Here is a 21,497-nt window from a genome sequence, read left to right as displayed (position 1 = left end):
TTTTTTGAAAAATTTAACTACAACCCATCAAATGTTATAGAACGCTACCAATGGTACATCACAATTCTCAGATACACAAAATTGCAGCCAAACCACTCAATTACAGTTCCTTATAGGAAGGATGTTGTGAAACTTGAAAGAGTTAGAAAAGATTTACAAGGATATTGCCAGGGTTAGAGGGTTTGAGCTAAAGGGAGAGGCTGAATAGGCTGGGGCTGTTTTCTCTGGAGTGTCGGAGGCTGAAGGGTGACCTTATACAGGTTTATAAAATCATGAGGGGCATGGATAAGGTAAAGAGACAAGGTCTTTTCCTTAGGGTGGGGAAGTCCAGAACTCGAGGGCATAGGCTTTAGGTTGAGAGAGGCAAAGATTTAAAAGGGACGTAAAGGTGTAACATTTTCACACAGAAGGTGGTGCGAGTATGGAATGAGCTTCCAGAGAAAGTGGTGGTGGAGGCTGTACAATTGCAATATTAAAAAGGCATCTGGGTGGGTATATGAATAGGAAGGGTTTAGAGGGATATGGCCAAGTGCTGGCAAATGGGATTAGATTAATTTAGGATATCTGGTCGGCATGGACGGGTTGAACTGAAGGGTCTGTTTTTGTCCTGTACATCTCTATAACTCTAAGTTCTTGTTCAGTGTTGTATCATGCATAAATCCAATTTATACAGTTGCTCTGATGACCACTTGGAGGAGCCACTGCTTTTGTTTCACCACAACGGAGACACTAATAGCTCTGGTTTCTATGAGATCTCGTCACATCAGTTCATAACCAACTAATTGGGGGAACTGATTTCAATGAACAGCAACTGTCGTATCAGGAGGAATTAAGATCAAGCTTAGAATTTTCCTCAGTGGTAACCTCGAACCTACGTTTGAATAAAACAGTGTTTATACCATACCACTCTCTGAAGAAGTATTTACATAAACAACAGCTCACCAATTCAAACATCACAAAATGCTAAGATTTTAAGAATCATGTACCACAGGATACCATGCAGCCAATCATACCTTGATGTTTTTAAGCTATCTGATTCATCCCAATTCCCTCCATAATGTTGTAAATTATGTGAAATTATTTAACCAATTCCTTTTTGATTGTTACCCTGAATTTTGTTTTGATCACCCTGTCAGGCAGCACATTCCAGAGCACTGCAACATTGAAAAGAAAATTTTCATCTCTCACCAATTTCTGGCAATTGCCTTAGAAAATGTTTTTGTCAGAGGTTGTTCATGATAAACTTCAGACTCAACAAAGCAGTAAATGGGAGGAGGATGACATTGAAATGACTGCTGTTCATATCTCTGCACAGTCTTTGAGACACAGTATGTTTACAACAACACAAAGGAACCATTTAAGCACCGAGTGTCGATATGTATGTGGCCTGCAATAAATAAAATGTAAACTAGTTTTTGAAAGTCAAAATTATTTGGGACAATATTTCAGAGAGCAGTAGGGTAAAAATTCAAAGCAAACATTCATAAATGTTTTATAGCCTTTACCTGTATATGCGCTGCTCCAATGCTCAAGAAGCTCATAACCATTCAGGACAAAACAGCATACTGAAACTGGGACTCTTTCAAGATGCTAGGACCAGTTAATAATTAACCTACACGCCACCTTTTATGAAAGGGCATGCATCAAAAGAAAACTAAATAAACTTGAAAGAGAAGCATACATTAGGGTTTATATGATTAAAGTTAATCATATGGATAAAGCAGAATGTGAGACTCACTAGCACAAATAATTAAGGTGAATAGCATGGATTTATGGACACAGTGAGATGAAGATGACGATTTGTGGAACACCAATCTTTAAAATGCTAGGTTGAATGCCCTGTTTCTGGTTCTATAATGTTCTATATAAATGCTGCTTCACAACCTTCTATAAATCATTTTCTATCCAATCAGAACAAAACTCCCTCTCCCCACAAGCGTAAAGCTTTTCCAACCTCTCACCCCTATCAGCAACACCCCTAAACCTTAGGTTGCAGAACTACTTTCCAGAGGCATCGTCCCACCTGACCCAACAGAAGCCAAATGTTCTTTGTTCCTCCTCTGGAGTTGGAATTGGAATTTGAATTGCACCAACTGAAGAGAAAAAAATATTGGTGGTCCAGCTTTGGCTATCATTCAACTGTCTTCCACCCACTACTGCCCACGTCCAATGCTAAATCTTTATCTTTTCTACCACTTGTGCAAAAATGGTCAGAACTTATATGACATAAGGTTATAGCCCAAAGGGTTTATTTGAAATCATGAGCTTTCAGAGCGCTACTCCTTTGTCAGGTGAAGTTCTTCAGCCCATCAGGTTCACACCAACCTCTCTGAAAAGCATCTCACCCAAACCCCCACCCCACCGTGCATTTCCCATGGTTAATTCTCCTAGCCTGCACATCCCTGGATGTCGTGGGCAATTTAGCATGGTCAATCCACCTTACCGGTACATCTCTGGACTGTGGAGCAAAAATGGAGCACTCAGAGGAAACCCATGCAGACAAGGGGAGAATATGCTAACTTCACACTGTCACCCGAACGTGGGATCAAACCCAGATCCCAAGTGCTGTGAGGCAACAGTGCTAATAGTGCCAAACATTTAATTCAAAACAAATTCAGTACTATATTATAGGAGGATCTCACAATTATGCAAATGCAAAAATGATGCAAAAATGCATATTACCTTGTGAAGTTAAGGAAATGGACATGTCGCGTGTACAAATAAGGTTGGTCACCTAGACTGATATTATTTATTAATTCCATCTGTAAGAGGAGAAAGGACAGAGAGGCGATGTGTATTAAAAACAGACTCATTTAATTCCTTGCATTATTTTCCCCACTGCTTGCTCAATCACAGCACTATCCAATGAGGGCAATAGGGGTTATCCGAAGCAGAGTGGAAATAAAAATCCCATAGCAACTTCATTTATTGGACCAGACAGGCTGACCAATCATGGAAACTGCTCAGCACAACTGCCATCCTGTCCAGCCAAGGATCGGTTTACTCAGTCTGGCAATAGAGTTTAGCACCACATAGCCAGCTTGATCCCGAAAAGGACCTCTTCTAAGGCACAGCCACGACTTGGTCATCAAACAATAAATGAGAACAAGTGAAAAATTTGTTCTGCAGCACATCATAAATCCAAATGCTCGTCATTTTTTAAAGAACATTAACTCAAGGTATATTAGGCTGTGTTGGCTCGGCTATTATTTATTGGTTATCCCTAAGCGCCTTTCAGAAGGTGATAGTTAACTGCTGCAGGCTATTTAGTAACTCAGTCTCTAGATGCGTGTGTAAGCAGGCCTAGCATCCTCCAACATTACTAGCAATAGATGACAGAATCAGATCAATACTGACAAACATAAAATCATAGCTGAAGCAAGGAAGGAATATCTTTTAAATAGAATATGCCAATTAGGTAAGAAAGGAAATGATTATGGTTGATTAAATCTTGAAATCATCACAATATTTGCTTGGCACTGAGAAAAAGGTACAGGCTAACAATTGTGGAGAGGCTGAAATGCAGCTAGCTTGATTCCGTCTAGACTGCTGTGTGCAGTTCTAATGATCTCTACATTCACCGTCATTAAAGTACTGCAGAGGTGTGTAGCGTAGTGAAGTTTACCCAAATTTAAAGTTATTTGGAACAATGAAGGAGATTAAGGTTTTATTCTAAAAACAGGAGTCTTGGGATGCTAACCTGCTCAATCCTATTTAATCTGGTTTTATTGTGAATGTCTGAATTAATAAGGTTGAAATGATTTCTCTCCGTCAATACTCTCAATAGCTGCACGACAGTTCGGCTTCCACATTTTCCAACTCTGTTGTAAACCAGCTGGCTGGGGAATGGCAGAACCTGTTCAGAACGGCAAAAAACAGCACGTCAAATAGCTGTAAAGGCATTACAGTTGAGGCGATACTGAGAAATATTTAGGCACTCTGCACTACAGGTGAATTTCTACTCCCCGTCAGTCTTCAAATTTAAGTGACCACATGGAAATCTCAACTGTTCCAGTCATTATTTTTCAAGATTACATAATAGACTATACATCAAGAGTTTACCATATTTTTAATTTTCCTCTGAAAAAAGCTGAGCAAGCTACTGAGTTATACCAAAATGCTACAGAAATAACAACATTTTGGAGATACCTATAGTGCTTTCAACAGTTTCTCAAGGACAATAGGGACAAGCCATAAATGCTGGCTTGTCATTGACCACCCTCTGCGTGAAAAAGTTGCCCCTTAGGTCTCTTATATATCTTTCCCCTCTCACCCTAAACCTATACCCTCTAGTTCTGGACTCCCCGACCCCAGGGGAAAGACTTTGTCTATTTATTCTATCCATGCCCCTCATAATTTTGTAGACCTTTATAAGGTCACCCCTCAGCCTCCGACGCTACAGGGAAAACAGCCCCAGCCTGTTCAGCCTCTCCCTATAGCTTCTTCATGCATGGACTCTTATGGTTCTCCAGAATGTATGAACCAATAAAGTATAATTCTGCAAAATTCGAATCACCTTGAGAGTTACTTCTGATACAATAAACAGACTTGCAATGTACTATTTTCTTTATATTATTTGAATTAAATTTATGTCTGGCACTCAATTTCACAACATTATACTCTCAAATTCCAGATATCAGATTATTTTCTTACCTTGCATGTATTGCTAATTGCATTAGCCACTCTAGTTTGACAACACAATGAAAGAGAGATAGTTATGGCTTCAAAATTCCATTATCCACAACCTGGACCAGGCTTAACAGTTTTATTCCAAATTACTCAAGAGTTGTTCAATTTAGCACTACAGCTGGGTCAAAAGAGAATCAAAATACCACTTGACGCTGTGCATTTAAGAATACTTTGAATACAGTTAAATGACAAAACTACTGTGAGCCTAGACCTGAAAAACTAGGACATGAAGTTATACAAAGATTTTCTAAGACCACGATAACTAAAAGTTTACAGATATTTATTCTGCATCAAGTTAGACTACCTCATCAGCTCAAACCCAGCTGTACCATGTTTGCAAGAGAGAGGTGAAATAGTGAATTAATATTGCTGAGCAAGTGAAAAACAAAGTTAGTCTAATTACCACTTGATCAATAAACTTGATCTCCATTAGCTGGCTCCTGTTGAACACTGCGTACAAAACTAGCCTTGTAATGTTTATCTTCCACTCAGCCTCTCAGACAAACCCTCGACTCAGTGTCAGCTAGCTCTCACTTCTTGGATTCACCAGAGATCAACTGACAATTGTAAAATGCAATAACAATTAAATGCACTTCTAAACTCGAGGAAGAAAACAACCACTGGCGAAGCTGTTTCATAATGCTCTCTTCCCCCTCAGGAAATGTAATTTCCACACAACCAAATCCCCTTCCTCACAATATGCTCATGAGATTTATTTTAGAAGCCATTCAGTTTTTGAAGTTTATACAAGCAGCCTACAGTGAGTTGATTCAAAACCAATACTATTAATACTACAGAAGATTACTGTGTCACTTCTGTGGCTCAACTATTTGATGTAGACACAGAGAGCCACAGTTCCATAACTGACCTAACGTGTACGTCAAACCAGTCTGCTTACTAAACACTGTGTCTCTGTTCTAATCTGGGGCTGGGGTTTGCATACCTGATGTTTCCAGAACCACTATGCTGCATTCATGGCAGAGGCTAAATGAAGGTCTTTATTTGAACTGAGAACCAGCAGACAAACAAAGTTTCAACTATGCTAATTTAAAAAAAACTAAACCAGTGTCTGCTGAAAAGGCAAGAGCTTATGGAGGTCACAAAAGACGGTATTTATGGACAGAGTCATATTCTGCACAGTATCTAACTCACCTGAGGCTGAAGGGAGCAAGACTGCAAATTTTCTCTTTGGTCAGTAGTATAAACTTAGTACTTTTTTTGCCCTAGAAATGAATTCTTTATTTACTACAATAATAAAGAAAATCCTACTGACTGTGGTATAAAGGCATAATTTTCATCAACTTCTAATACAGAATAATAGCAGAAAACATGCTTTAACAAACAATTCTTTGTTCTAGAGAAAATGTTGACAGGACGTTAATGTAAATAGTCTGCCTTTCCTTCTTTAGGAATCTTTTTTAGCCTTGCTGTTTCATTCATTTTCAGATTCTGACATCTGGTCTTTTCCTTTCAGTGAATTTTGCTTTTGCCCCTTGGCTTATATCAATCAGTCTTTAATTCATAATTTTTATAAGGAATCCTGGAGGGTACACCAACAGAAAATGCCATAGGAGTCCCTCAGGCTGATCCAGAAGTAGAAACATTCCATACTGCTCTATCTTCTGTGCTCATTTGCTTTCTTTACCAATATTTACATAGTCCTATCTTGAACTGGTGCCCATGGCCAGTCTGTTCCTTACAGACTCGTTATAAAAACTTGGAAAACATCAGCAGACTCTCCTACTTCTCTGGAATATTTTTCCAGTGTAAACATTCATCAATCTCTATAGCCTTTCTGTATTTTGGCTAAATAAGTACAGTACAGAGGGAGTGCTGCACTAGTAGAATTGCTATCTGTCAGGTGAATCATTAAATCAAGGTCTCCATCTGACATCTCGGTGAACGAAAAAAAAATCCACTGAACTCTATACAGACTTCAGGAAGGCATTTGACAAAGTTCCACATCGTAAACTGGTTACCAAGGTTAGATCATATGGAACACAGGGAGAGTAGCCATTTGGATACAGAACTGGCTCAAAGGTAGCCAACAGAGGGTGGTGATGGAGAGTTGCTTTTCAGACTGAGTCCTGTGACCAGTAGTATGCCACAAGAATTGGTGCTGCACCCAATGCCTTTCATCATTTATATAAATGATTTGGATGCGAATGTAGAAGGTATGGTTAGTAAGTTTGCAGATGACGCCAACATTGGTAGTGTAGAGGACAAGGAAGAAGGTTACCTCAGAGTTTAACGAGACCTTGATCAGACGAGTCAATAGGTTGAGGAATGGCAGGTGGAATTTAATTTAGATAAATGTGATGTGCTGCATTTTGGGAAGGCAAATCAGGGCAGGACTTATACATTTAATGGTAAGGTCCTGGGGAGTGTTGTTGAACAACGAGACCTTGGAGTGCAGGTTCCTTGAAAATGAAGTCGCAAGTAGACAGGATAGTGAAGGCAGTGTTTAGTATGCTGGCCTTTAGTAGTCAGTGCATTCATTACAGGAGTTGGAAGGTCATGGGAAGTTGTACAGGGCATTGGTTAGGCCAATTTTGGAATACAGTCCATTCTGCTATAACGTGTTTCTTCAACACGAATTGGCTTTAACACGATTGAAGAATTTAGATCATTATTTGTAGATAGTGAACTTTCCTTACCTGTACTGGCTATAACACGATGCTATCCCCATTAGTTTTAATAGTGCGACTATTGTGCAATTTCTTATAACGCGAGATTGCGCGAGAACAGAACTATTACATTATATCAGAAATGACTGTACTGCATTCAATTCTGGTCTCCGTGCTATAGAAAGATGTTGTGGAACTTGAAAGAGTTTAGAAAAGATTTACAAGGAGGTTGCCAGGGTTGGAAGGTTTGAGTTACAGGGAGAGGCTGAATAGGCTGGGACTGTTTTCCCTGGTGTGTCAGAGGCTGAGGGGTGACCTTATAGAGGTTTATAAAATCATGAGGGCCATGGATAGGGTAAATAGACAAGGTATTTTCTTTGGGGTGAGGAATGTCGACCAAATGCTGGCAAGTAGGACTAGATTAATTCTAGATATCTGGTCGGCATGGATGAATTGGACTGAAGGGTCTGATTCCATGCTGTACATGTCTATGACTCTCGCTATTCAAAGAACTCAGGAATTCACCCCAGTGTCCCAAATTGCATAATCCTAATGCAAGGAAATCCTCATGCATAATCACAGAAATTAGATTATTTAGTGCCACACATTAACGAGAATAAAGGAGAGTGTATGCTGCAGAGATATTGCAGAGGGAGTGCTGGGAGTTTGAGACCAGTTTGGAGGGAAGAGGGACTCTGTAAAAGGGCTAGAGGGATTACACCTGGACCAATATGCTTTCAGGGTATTTGTAATTGCCAGAGGGGAATGTTTAAACCTACTTGTTAGGGGGCCAAATCTAGGAGGTAACATTAGACTGGAAAAACAATATATGAAACTGGTGAGAAATAGCAAGTCATTGAGTGAGATTGGAATAGGAGACAATGAAATAAGATGACTGAATAAATAGAGGATGGCAAAAAAGTTGGCCACCTGCACGTACAGGCAGCCACAGGGGAGTATGAATTGGCTCAAAAATAAAGCAGGATTGGGTACTAAGTATTCATGGATGCAACGGAATCAAGGAAAGGAAACGATATACAGAGATATTCAAAGATAATGACAGTGCCCAAGAGAGAGGTAAACACAGAGGTCAAAGACAAAACAGATTTGGTTTGAGCTAAGGAACAATAAAGACATCATGACATTACTTGGTGTATTTGAAAGACCTCCAGCTAGTGGGAATTATATAGAGAGATAAACTTGTAAGGAAATTACAGAGGGGTAAAAACCAAATAAAATTCACAATATGGGATTTCAATTCTCAGAGCACAGCCTGGGAAAGGTACGATGCAACAGACAGAGAGGGAAAAGTGTTTCTAAAGTAGGTTTTGGATAATTTTCTACACTAACATGTTCTCAGTAGACTGTGGATGGAGGCATTGCAGGATCTGGTCCTAGAAAATGAGGATGGATAAACTGCCCATGTATTTCCTTTCAATTCCAAACACACAGAGTCATGCACCGATAGAATGAAATATACCCACAAAGTTCTGCTGAGTAATTAGAGCATGTAGTTACGAATGTAATCCCATACTGGGGTGCATTAATTTTAAAGATCCGACGTGAAACTCATGCTGGCAAGCAGCTATTTAATCTTGTTCTGTATTATGCTCCAACTTCTATATACAACAACTTGGAACAGACTCAAGAACGGGACCCATTTGCAACCTAGTCACTTCCTGTTTTTTTTTAATCTGTACAGTTTATAACCAGTTTGCCACTTATTTGAAGAATACTTCTGCCTGTAAAATGTGCTATTTTTGAGTTTATTTAAAAGACCATTGAAAGCCTCTTCTGTTCTAATCAACAGTAATGTAGGGAAACAAACTGATTACATTTGAAGCAGCGTTTATTTCAGTCTGAGGAAGGGTCACAGAACCCAAAACATTAACTCTGACTTCTCTCCACAGATGCTGTCAGACCAGCAGAGCTTTTCTAACAATTCCTGTTTTTTGTTTCTGATTTCCAGCAGTCACAGTTTTTTTTGGGGGGTTTTTATTGAAGGTGCTTGAAGAAGAGTTAATTAAGTATGGCGCTGGAAAAGGCACAGCAGGTCAGGCAGCATCCCTTTCAGGCAGGACCCTTCTTCAGGACTGCCATAAATGTTGACTTGCTTGGTCCTCAGATGATACCTGACCTACTGTGCCTTTTCCAGCGCCGTGCTTTATCAACTCTGATTTCTCCAGCAACTGCAGTCCCCATTGTCACCTGGTGATTGAATAAGATGGTTTCACTTTTGATATTCACTCCTCCTGCCGGAGTCAAGAATAAGCTTGGGGTATTAGTGTAGGATTGTTTGGACATGTACATTGTGAAATTGGATATGGACAAATGGCAATTAGTTAAAAGTACAGATATCAAAGTCTTTCATATTTTAAAAAAACTAGCTTGCGAAGCAGTTTTTAAAAAATATGGCGGTAGTTTCTCTGATGAATTTGAAAGATTTAACAAAGGTAAGAAAGAGAGGAGATAACGATGGAATTTTCTGCAAAAGGTAGAAAGGCAGAGATTATTAACTCACTGGCACAGCATTTAGAATTGGTGAAAATACACAAGTGACCATGTACACAAAGTGGTAAATCACTGAAGTTAATGATGAAGTAGCTTGAATCAGAAAAGGAAATTAAAAGCACAAATGAGAAATGGAACTTAAAATACTTGAACTTCAGCTAAAAGAAGCAGAAAATTTAAGAAATGCAAATGGATAAAATTGAAGCTTCAGAACAGAGAGAAGTAGAGGAAGTTCAAGTAGAAATTGGAGTCTTTCAAAAAAAAGGAACATTTCATGCATAGGAAGGTTTTGATAAGAAAAAAAATCTAGCCATCAGCTAAAATTCAGTAAGGAATGTTTAAATGTCCACAGGCTGTTCTGAAATTTAATGTAAAGGATATGCAGGCATTATATCGTATGAAAAAGACACACCAAAACAAATGAAGCGGCTGAAGAAAAATGGGACACAGCCCACGCAGAAAAGGTTGATGAATGGAACAAAAGAAATTTATGCCACACTGTCAGAAGAGGCGTCAATGAAGCAGATCATGAGGCAGTTAAAGAAAAGGCTATTCATGGTGCATATGAGTTGGTTCCTGAAACATAGAGCCAAATGTTTTAAAACTTGTGGAAACAGCCTGTGCTGACCTGCAAAGAATTTGAAAGAATGAAACAAAGTCATTTTGACTGTTGGACGTGGAAATTGGGAGCATGTGCATGTATGTCGCTCTCAGAATAAATGGTCACAAATATATTAAAACAATATTGTATGGAGGAGCTAAGGATCAAATCAGTTAGGTGGTGGGAATAGTAAAGGATGACAGACATAATAATGGTGAGGTATAAGGAGATGCAGGCAATCACAACATGAACCTCCCACTTTCAGATTAGCCAATGCTGAAATACTGGGACAAATTAGACACCATATTTTCCTAATTGGACGAAGAGCAAAATAGAGATCAAGTGTGGTGACTCACTGAGTTCTAAGAAATCTGTAGAGGTACACACAGATGTGGTTAAAAGGGAAACAGCGCCAGTACAACAACATTCATAATTTTAGCTGGGGAACATAAACTCAGGTGAAAACAGATATGGTACAAGTTAGAAAGGGACTTGAATAAACAGAGCCATAGCAGATGAAATCTACCAGTTGTATTAGTTCCTAAACCCAATGCATTAACTAAATTATGCACTGATTACAGAAAAGCAAATGTAGCAATACAAATGAATTTGCAACCAATTCCTTGATTAAAAGATTGTATTGTTGGCAGTGTATTGTTTCTTACTAAGATTCATGTATTTAAAAGGGTTTTGGCAAGGACCAAAGACATTAAAAACTGAAGAGATATCAGCTTTTTGTTCACACCAACTGGGTTGCATCAACGTTAAGTCACGCTATTCAATTTAAAAACACTTCAGTTTCATTTCAAGATGAATAAACAAGGCTTTCAGGAGTGTACCTAATTATGATACATTAAACTACTGCAACAGCCAGACAATGTCACTGTATAATTAATTGCTGACATGTTATCAAAAATGTAATATTGTCAAAATAGCTTGGAGATTAAGTGATGGCAGGAAATTGTATAAATTTTGTCTAAAGAGTGAACGAGAATTTTGTTATTGTTGTATGAGTCATGTTATATCATAATCAAAGGTATTTGAAAATGGGGTTTCATCTTCAAAGGATGGAGGCATGATGTGAACATATATTTATGGATATGAGAACTGGAAAATGGACATTTTGGCATTATTGGGTTGCAAATGATTTATGTGATTGCCTGGAACTGGAAAGTCAGAAGGTTAAAAGAGACTAACTAGTTGCTATTTATAAACAAAACGTGGTTTTGGAAAGTAGTGATCACCAACGAGAGAGAGAGAGCGAGAGAGAGAGAGCGAGAGAGAGAGAGCGAGAGAGAGAGAGAGCGAGAGAGAGAGAGAGAGAGAGAGACAAGGCTGGAATTTTATTGCTTTAATTGTTGAGTAAACAAACCCTAATGTATTTATGCTGCGGTCACCTAGCAAGAGCCTCTGGGCCGAAGTAATAGATGTTTTTTCAGTATACAACGGAAGCTTTTGGGCAGCTGTCTGTAGACATTTGTAAGGATGCAGTACTGTCTTTCTTGCCTGCAAGAGTAAGATCTTTGTGCTGAAAGCAGAACTTTTTATACCTTAGCTAAATAGATTAAAACAAACCCACTTTGTGGGCGGCACGGTGGCACAGTGGTTAGCACTGCTGCCTCACAGCACCTGAGACCCGGGTTCAATTCCCGACTCAGGTGACTGACTGTGTGGAGTTTGCACGTTCTCCCCGTGTCTGCGTGGGTTTCCTCCGGGTGCTCCGGTTTCCTCCCACAGTCCAAAGATGTGCGGGTCAGGTGAATTGGCCATGCTAAATTGCCCGTAGTGTTAGGTAAGGGATAAATGTAGGGGTATGGGTGGGTTTCGCTTCGGCGGGTCGGTGTGGACTTGTTGGGCCGAAGGGCCTGTTTCCACACTGTAAGTCTAATCTAATCTAAGTCTAATCTAATCTAATCACTTGATAAAGGTTCAATTATTAGGCTCTGAACTGTTTCTCAACTGAATTTGAAATCTGGTCTGGAGATTTCCAATCATTGCACAATACGAACTCATCAACAAATGGAACTGACAAAAAGTTTCTCCTATTTTTCCCACTCAAAATCGTGCTGCAGAGCTGTGTAAATCACATCTTGTCTGTGTATGAATGAGTGCTTGGATTAAGGGGGATATGGTTAATTGACATAGTAGCTCAGTTGATAACCAGTTTGCCAGAATAAGTAAGCCTGTAAAATACATTATTTTTGACTTTCTAAAAAAAAGCTTCAAAGTATTTTTCTGTTCTAATTAATGTATGAAAACAAATCAGCTATTTTTGGTGATTAAGACATTTTGCACTTCTGTTGTGCTTGTGCGGTGAGTATTTTAAAATTGTCAGCTGAATTCTCAAGCAGCTGGAAAACAGAGAAACTCGAGACTGCTCAGGTAATCTGATTTCTTGAATGGAGAATTTATATCTTAGGGCTATATACATACAGGAGTTACTACAATAGAATCAAGGTAGATCAAATGAGAGGCATTATTCACCCTGTTATGTGGAGCTTTGAAACAGGCAAGTAAACCACTATGTAATCCAATTTGTTTACAAACATGTTTTATGTCAATAAAAAAATTAAAGGAATGAAGCAGTAACTATGAAACATGTCTATTTTTTAAATGCATTCACATTTTCAATGTTTTGTCTGCTTGGCATGATGCCTTCAGATGAATACAGCAGGCTGCCATGTTGTTGACGCAGTCAAACATATTGTCAAGAAGCAGTGAGAAATCTTGGAACATCTCTGTGGCCTTTACAACTTCAGCTAATGAAACAGGCAGAGAGAGAGAGACGGGGGGGGGGGGGGCAGAAAGAGAGAGAGAGAGACGGGAGGCAGAGAGAGAGAGAGAGAGAGACGGGGGGGCAGAGAGAGAGAGAGAGAGAGAGACGGGGGGCAGAGAGAGAGAGAGAGAGACGGGGGGCAGAGAGAGAGAGAGAGAGAGAGACGGGGGGCAGAGAGAGAGAGAGAGAGACGGGGGGCAGAGAGAGAGAGAGAGAGAGAGACGGGGGGCAGAGAGAGAGAGAGAGACGGGGGGCAGAGACAGGGACGGGGGGGCAGAGAGAGAGAGAGAGAGACGGGGGGGCAGAGAGAGAGAGAGAGAGATGGGGGGGCAGAGAGAGAGAGAGAGAGATGGGGGGCAGAGAGAGAGAGAGAGAGATGGGGGGCAGAGAGAGAGAGAGAGAGACGGGGGGGCAGAGAGAGAGAGAGAGAGACGGGGGGCAGAGAGAGAGAGAGAGACGGGGGGCAGAGAGAGAGAGAGAGAGAGACGGGGGCAGAGAGAGAGAGAGAGAGACGGGGGGGCAGAGAGAGAGAGAGAGAGACGGGGGGCAGAGAGAGAGAGAGAGACGGGGGGCAGAGAGAGAGAGAGAGAGAGAGAGACGGGGGGCAGAGACAGGGACGGGGGGCAGAGAGAGAGAGAGAGAGAGAGACGGGGGGCAGAGAGAGAGAGAGAGAGAGACGGGGGGGCAGAGAGAGAGAGAGAGACGGGGGGGCAGAGAGAGAGAGAGAGAGAGAGAGACGGGGGGGGCAGAGAGAGAGAGAGAGAGACGGGGGCAGAGACAGGGACGGGGGGGCAGAGAGAGAGAGAGAGAGACGGGGGGGCAGAGAGAGAGAGAGAGACGAAGGGCAGAGAGAGAGAGATGGGGGGCAGAGAGAGAGAGAGACGGGAGGCACAGAGAGAGAGAGATGGGGGGGCAGAGAGAGATAGAGACGGGGGGGCAGAGAGAGAGAGAGAGAGACGGGGGGCAGAGAGAGAGAGATGGGGGGCAGAGAGAGAGAGAGACGGGAGGCACAGAGAGAGAGAGATGGGGGGGCAGAGAGAGATAGAGACGGGGGGGCAGAGAGAGAGAGAGAGAGACGGGGGCAGAGAGAGAGAGATGGGGGGCAGAGAGAGAGAGAGACGGGAGGCACAGAGAGAGAGAGATGGGGGGGCAGAGAGAGAGAGACGAAGGGCAGAGAGAGAGAGATGGGGTGGGCAGAGAGAGAGAGAGAGAGAGACGGGGTGGGCAGAGAGAGAGAGAGAGAGAGATGGAGGTGGCAGAGAGAGAGACGGGGTGGGCAGAGAGAGAGAGAGACGGGGGGCAGAGAGAGAGAGAGAGAGAGACGGGGTGGGCAGAGAGAGAGACGGGGTGGGCAGAGAGAGACGGGGGTGCAGAGAGAGAGAGAGAGAGAGAGAGAGATGGGGGGCAGAGAGAGAGAGAGAGACAGGGGGCAGAGAGAGAGAGAGACAGGGGGCAGAGAGAGAGAGAGACGGGGGGGGCAGAGAGAGAGACGGGGCAGAGAGAGAGACGGGGGCAGAGAGAGAGAGACGGGGGGGCAAGAGAGACGGGGCAGAGAGAGACGGGGGGCAGAGAGAGAGAGAGAGAGAGAGAGAGACAGGGGGGTAGAGAGAGAGAGAGAGACGGGGGTGCAGAGAGAGAGAGAGAGACGGGGGGGGAGAGAGAGAGAGAGAGAGAGAGACGGGGCTCGGGGAGAGAGAGAGAGAGAGACGGGGGTGCAGAGAGAGAGAGAGAGACGGGGGGGGGAGAGAGAGAGAGAGAGAGAGAGACGGGGAGAGAGAGAGAGAGAGAGAGACGGGGGGGGAGAGAGAGAGAGAGAGAGAGAGACGGGGATGCAGAGAGAGACTTGGGGGGGGGGGGCAGAGAGAGACCGGGGGGTGGGGGGCAGAGAGAGGGGGGGGGCAGAGAGAGACGGGGGGGGCAGAGAGAGACGGGGGGGGCAGAGACAGTGAGAGAGCGTGAGAGATGGGATGGGGAGAGAGACAAGGAGAAACGGGTGGGGGGGAGAAACAGAGAGGGGGCTGAGAGACAGACAGAGAGACACCATCATGCAATCAACCATGTCATTTCTGCTGTAACTGTTGCACTTTCATCACATGGAAGATGATGCCATGTCTCATCCTGAATCAGTGCAGCTGCAGATGCATGCATTGTGATCCAGTGTCTTTTCCAGATTGATCACCATTTACAAGCAGGATTGGACTGGAGATGGGAACATTCTCTGTTTAACTTGCCTTAAACCGCATCAGCAGCGCTTCTTTAACATCAGATTGACAGCCATTTTCACCCTCTCCCTTGTTGGAGAGAACACCTGCTCGTTAAATTATTCCAAACATTCGCCTTATGTTTCAAAATAATGGAAAAACTCAAATCTGGAATTTGGCACCCATAAGGGATGCCTGCTTTTTTTGTTGGCACCACTGCTTTCCACTTGCTGCATAAATTTATCTTTATCACTTGTTGACAGCACTTTTCATTTCCTCAACATTGAGCAGTAGTTGCAGGGTATGAACATCCCTTCATAGAGGGATCTCAATATCAAATGATGGCTTGCCTGTCTTTTTGCACCCAACTCTGTCCCAATTTGTTGGCGCAATTATGTGACATACATGGATATGCTTGATTAAATTGGACTTACCAGACCAGAATTTTTGTTTATCACAGTTACTTAATTCTTCAATTGGATTTCCTATTCTGTCAATGGCTGACAACTTTATAATCACAATTTCTCCGTACACTGGGAAAATTATAGTGGTCGCTGTTGTGATGAACTCAAATTTTCAACTTCAAACTAAGATTGAGATTTGAGATGTTCTAAATATACAGATGAACCCCGATTATCTGAACAACACATGCAGGGAGTATTTTGTTCGGATAATGGAATGCCAGACAACATAGTTTAGCCAAGCATCGGGACTTTGTGATCTTGTTCGGATAATCCAAAATTTGGATAACTGACGTTCGGACAATCAAGATTCCTCTGTGTACAGTACCTGTATTAGCTGTGACCTCATCAGTTTGCAGAAAGTGTGCTTGAGGTGATGACGGTGTGTAGAAGATGTCAGTTATTTTGAAAAATAAAACTCATTGTTAAATTATGCACATCTTCTAGTGTCAAGTTAAGTATTGCTGTAGTTGAGAAATCAATACTTTACTTGCGTTCATTGGCTTTTATTTTATTGAAGAATTGGTCATTTTTGAGGATATTAATTAATTCTTCTAATCCTGCTTCTGAGAGAGTCCAAATATTCAATATGTCAACATAAATATACAAGTTATTGCTATTGTCTGACTGCATCACTTAAGAAGTGAGATATTGAAAATTAAAAATGAGCTCCTGAAAACCAAATATAGTTTCCCCTCCCCACCCCAACCCCCCCCCCCCAAAAAACTGTCTCAATGAGGGCAGCCACAAAAGGAAGTATTTTGATCTATGATACAAGATTAGCATAAATAAGATAACATCCTTTCGAGCTTTATCTGCTGCACTACCTTTGCGCTGAAAACAAAGTACATGTACAACCAGAGTTTCCACTACCATTATAACATCCCAACAGGAGATACACCCCAATATGTTAAAATAATCTCATTGACAACAGCAGACAACTTTAAACCTAAAGGGACAACAAAGGCAATATTGATTAAGATTGATGGCTGATGGTGGTGAATGTATGAAACTAACTGTCATGGATGGGGTTACTGCGTCAGCAAGAATGATGGACCAAGACAGCTACTGTATCTGTTTTTGGTAACATTTTTGATTGTAGATTGAAAAAGGAGAATAATTTTAAAAGCCCAGGAAAAAAACCTCTAGCCTGCCAACAACTATGGGATTGGCTCCTAGCTAGCTGAAAAGCATGCAGCTGTGAAAGTTTGGGTTAGAAGCTATTGGACCTTAAAGGAAAGGAGCTGTTATTATCTGCAGTAAAATATTGATAATAGCCAATTTATTTCCTCTCATCAGTTACTATAAGCTAATACGTTTAATTAATAAGTCAGAGACTTATTAATTAAACATAAGGGTATACTAATCATCCTGGTCTCTTGCACATAATTCTAAGAACCAGGAGAAGGAACTGAGATTTGCTGATCAGGTTTCTCTTCAACAAAACTGTCATCTCAGCAAACTCTGATGACAGGGACCACTGAACTGCCTTTCCAGTTTTTCTCTCCGCCCAGAAAAACTTTCCTCTAAACAACATGGATATTTTGTCAACACATCCTAAATTTGCCATGAGGAGACTTGACTTTTAAAATTAGCAAGTGTCTTGACAGAGTGAGTACGTAAATACTATGTCCTTTAATTTGGAAGTCAGTGATGAGTAATCGCTGCAAAATTAAGATTAAGAGAAATTTTGCCATGCAAGTGATGCTGGAGTACAGAATTCTTCAGGAACATGGAGAGTAGCCCAATCAACTGATTGAGCCAGTTCTTCCATTTCATGGCACCAGCATTTTAACTTCATTTCTGTAGTCCTTACTAACCTGATTTATCAAAAATCTGAGGAGCAGGGAGAAATGTGGAGGTAGTTAGAATTCCAGATTTCCATTGTCTTTTTCATACAGATGCGCTTTGTCACATTACCCCTGCATTATCTAGCTCTAATTTTAAGGTTTTGCTCCCTTAATTGTAAATCCCCAGATGAAATTGTCTCTCTTGACTTATCTGTTTCAACATTTAACATCTTTTAACATTTGATCATTTTAATGAGCTTATTCCTCAAAATTCTAAAAGCAAAATACAGCCAGAGCAAATTTATACTTTACATTTTAATAACTCTGGTAATATTCTGCTAAATCTGCACTAAGGCCTTGCATATTCAATATATCTTTCTCGATGTACAGTAGAGAACTGAACACTGTCCCACTTTGGATATAACCTTAAATTATGTAACTGCGGCATTAGCTTCCACTCCCTTGTTTTTATTAGTTTTGATTGTTTTTATTTCATCTCATGAATACCGGTGGAAACTTGCGTGTAAATTAGCTGCAGTATTTATTAATCATGCAGCAATGTGATAAGAAAATTCCAAAGTACTTTGATTGACAAGTGCCTTGGGATGCACTGAGGATGTGAAAGATGCTATATTAATGCAAGTCCTCAAATTCTTAACTAATACCAGTAAGAGTGATTAACTTCTACTCTACTGTCATTGACAAAAATTAACACTAATCACTGACAGTCTAGCACTCTATAACAATTTAATCATGAATGCATACAGAGAAGTCAATTGAAGATAATTAATGGTTGCCCTTCAGTTTCACTAGTGACCTGAATTGATCGCATATAATATTCTAAGCTGAAAAGATGGACGGGCATATTTAAAGATACACACGACACTCAGGAGGAATATTTTCTATTTGCCCCACAAGCAGCAGTTGAACCTTCCATTCCAATAATCCTATTTACCTTAGTGGGTTCATGATGATACCCATCCAGAAAAGACGAATTTCCTGAAAGACAAACAAAACAAAATGATCATAAATCTGTTGCAAATGTTGACCAAAACATAAATATAATAAAATTGTGAGCATGAAAACTGGTATCAAATAAAGCAAGGGAATTCTTAAAGGAGCTGCAAATGTATTGCTGGTCAAAGCACAGCAGGCCAGGCAGCATCTCAGGAATAGAGAATTCGACGTTTCGAGCATAAGCCCTTCATCAGGAGCTTATGCTCGAAACGTCGAATTCTCTATTCCTGAGATGCTGCCTGGCCTGCTGTGCTTTGACCAGCAACACATTTGCAGCTGTGATCTCCAGCATCTGCAGACCTCATTTTTTACTCGAATTCTTAAAGGAGTCAACATTCAGTAAGAATCAGAATTTGTGGTAAACAGAAGCGAGCACAATATCAGGCATGCAACTCAAATTATGTAGAACTTGGGAAGCTTCTTTTAAATCAACCTGTTAAGATTTATTATGACACACCTCTGGAGCTGGTGGGAATTGAACCCAGACATCTTGTCTGAGGTTGGGACACTACTATTGCGCCACAAGAACCCCAAAAACTTAGGAATAGGCTTCAAAGAACTGAATGGCCTATACATGATCCTCATGCTTCTGGTGATAACAAAGATGTAAGAACTCACTAACTTTTCCAATCTTACACCAAACTCAATTTCAAATGTCTTTGCTGCCAATTCCTTATTCCTCAAGCCACTAATTTCAGTGAAATGGATAAGCTAAACTCTTTCATTTATTGCATTGCATTTCAGGAGTTCTTCTCTTTGGGATCAAATTGCAAACTTCAGTTTGCCTTCATATGACCTGAAACACCCCATCCTCTCGCGTAGGACAGATGAAAATAATATATGGAAATTCAATCAGGCAAGAACTTGCTATTACTTAAGCGGGATATATACTCAACATTGCGTCAGTTTCTTTGCCATTTTCTAGCATTTTAAAGTGTAAGATGATTCAGTATTTGACAGTGAAAACAAATTTTCTAAGTACTGTATATATTTGTCCAGAATCAGTCACTCCAGAATTAATCATCTTTTGGTTTCAAATGAACTACAGCACAATCCACACTTCATCTATTTTTGTCACTTTATCAGTACAAAATAAAGGAACTGAAAATTTCCCAGAATACAACGCAGAAATAAAAATAGAAATTCATGTCCAAGACCGGAGATAAAACCATTTCTTATCCTTAAATCCATATTTTACACTTCCTTTTCTTAGCCTTCGTTTTTAGACCTAGTAATCTAGTCCTGGGTGTGCCGATTAGTCCAACTCGTCCATGCTGCCCAGACATCTTAAACTTTTCTAGTCCCATTTGCTGATTAAATTGCATGTTTTTTCATGCCACTGTGTACCATGACTAAGCCCAGAACTGGATTATTGTAGCCCATGCAAGGAAGGAGGCTTTTCACCTGCATGCTTATTTAAGAAAATAAAATCTGTAGAAATCATAACTCTATTAATATCTATTAATTAGTACTTGCAGAGTACAATTCGATTTTTTTTTAAAAACTTGATTTTATCTTGTGGTTTCATAATCACAGGAATTCCAAAGGGTATTATTATCAATATTTCTTTTGAAGTGCAATGGCTGTTTGAAATGGGAAATGTGACAACCAAACTGTACACAGCAAGGACCAGAAAACATTCAACAATAATCAGATAATCTGTTTTGATTGCTGATCAAGGGATAAATCAGTCAAGACGTCGGGAGAATTCACTTTTCTTCAAAACAGTTACATTGATCGTTCAAAAATCACTTAACAGGGATGGCACAGTTTTGGCTTTAAAACTCATTCAAAAAAGGGAACTTCTGACCACGCAGATGTGCGTCAGCCTAGACTGCGTGTCAAGGCACTACAATGGCATTTGACCCACAACCCTATGACTCAGAAGTCAGATTTACCACACTCATCAGCAAAGTGGAAAAAGAAAGGACATTGGGGAAATAGAATATCCTACAAATAAATGTTCACACGCAAAATACTACATAAGACCCTATCTCATTTGAGCTGACTTGCATCTTCTCCTGGACCATACATTTGATATGCTTTCTGATCAGATGCATTCACAGTGGAAGACACAAAGATCATTCGGGAGGCGGAGGGTGTTATTGACAGGACTTAGAGAGGTAGTCACTCCCCAGATAAAAGAAAAAGATAGATGGGTGACAGTTCAGGGACAGAAAGGGAACTGGCGGGCAGTGCAGGGATCCCCTGTGGCCATTCCCCTCAACAGTAAGTATACCGTTTTGGATACTGTTGGGGGGAGGGGGGGGTGACTTACCAGAGGAAAGTAGTGGGGCACCTGCTGCTCAGAAGGGAAGGGGGAAAAGGAGCAAAGCAGTTGTCACTGGGGACTCGATAGTTAGGGAGACAGATAGGAGGTTCTGTTAGGATGAGAGAGACTCACGGTTGGTATGTTGCCTCCCGGGTGCCAGGGTCCATGATGTCTCTGATCGTGTTCTTGGGATCCTTCGGGCGTAGGGGGAGCAGCCCCAAGTTGTGGTCCACATTGGCACCAACAACATAGGTCGGAAGGGAGATGGGGACTTGAGACAGAAATTCAGGGAGCTAGGATGGAAGCTTAGAGCTAGGACAAACCGAGTTGTTTTCCCTGGTTTGCTGCCCCTGCCACGTGCTAGTGAGGTGAGGAACAGGGACAGAAAGGAGGTGAACACGTGGCTACAGGGATGGTGCAGAAGGGAGGGTTTTTGGATAACTGGAGATTTTTCTGGGGTAGGTGGGACCTCTACAAGCAAGATGGTCTTCATCTAAACGAGGGGGGTACCAATATCCTGGGCGGGAAATTCGCTAAAGCTATTCAGGTGGA

General features: G+C 41.3%; 1 protein-coding gene across 1 annotated transcript in view; it reads right to left on the bottom strand.

Annotated features, from left to right (window-relative positions):
* usta (uronyl 2-sulfotransferase a) overlaps positions 1–21,497 on the bottom strand; it is a 93,750-nt gene that overhangs the window by 49,709 nt on the left and 22,544 nt on the right. The window contains exons 2-4 of the mRNA XM_060831050.1: positions 18,612–18,655; positions 3,701–3,856; positions 2,683–2,762 (exon numbers count right to left, since the gene is read on the bottom strand). Coding sequence (XP_060687033.1) covers positions 2,683–2,762; positions 3,701–3,856; positions 18,612–18,655 — 280 coding nt within the window. The remainder of the gene's footprint in view (positions 1–2,682; positions 2,763–3,700; positions 3,857–18,611; positions 18,656–21,497) is intronic.

This window comes from Hemiscyllium ocellatum, chromosome 10 (assembly GCF_020745735.1).
Source record: "Hemiscyllium ocellatum isolate sHemOce1 chromosome 10, sHemOce1.pat.X.cur, whole genome shotgun sequence".
Taxonomy (NCBI): Eukaryota; Metazoa; Chordata; class Chondrichthyes; order Orectolobiformes; family Hemiscylliidae; genus Hemiscyllium; species Hemiscyllium ocellatum.
This window is presented reverse-complemented; position numbering and strand designations above follow the sequence as displayed.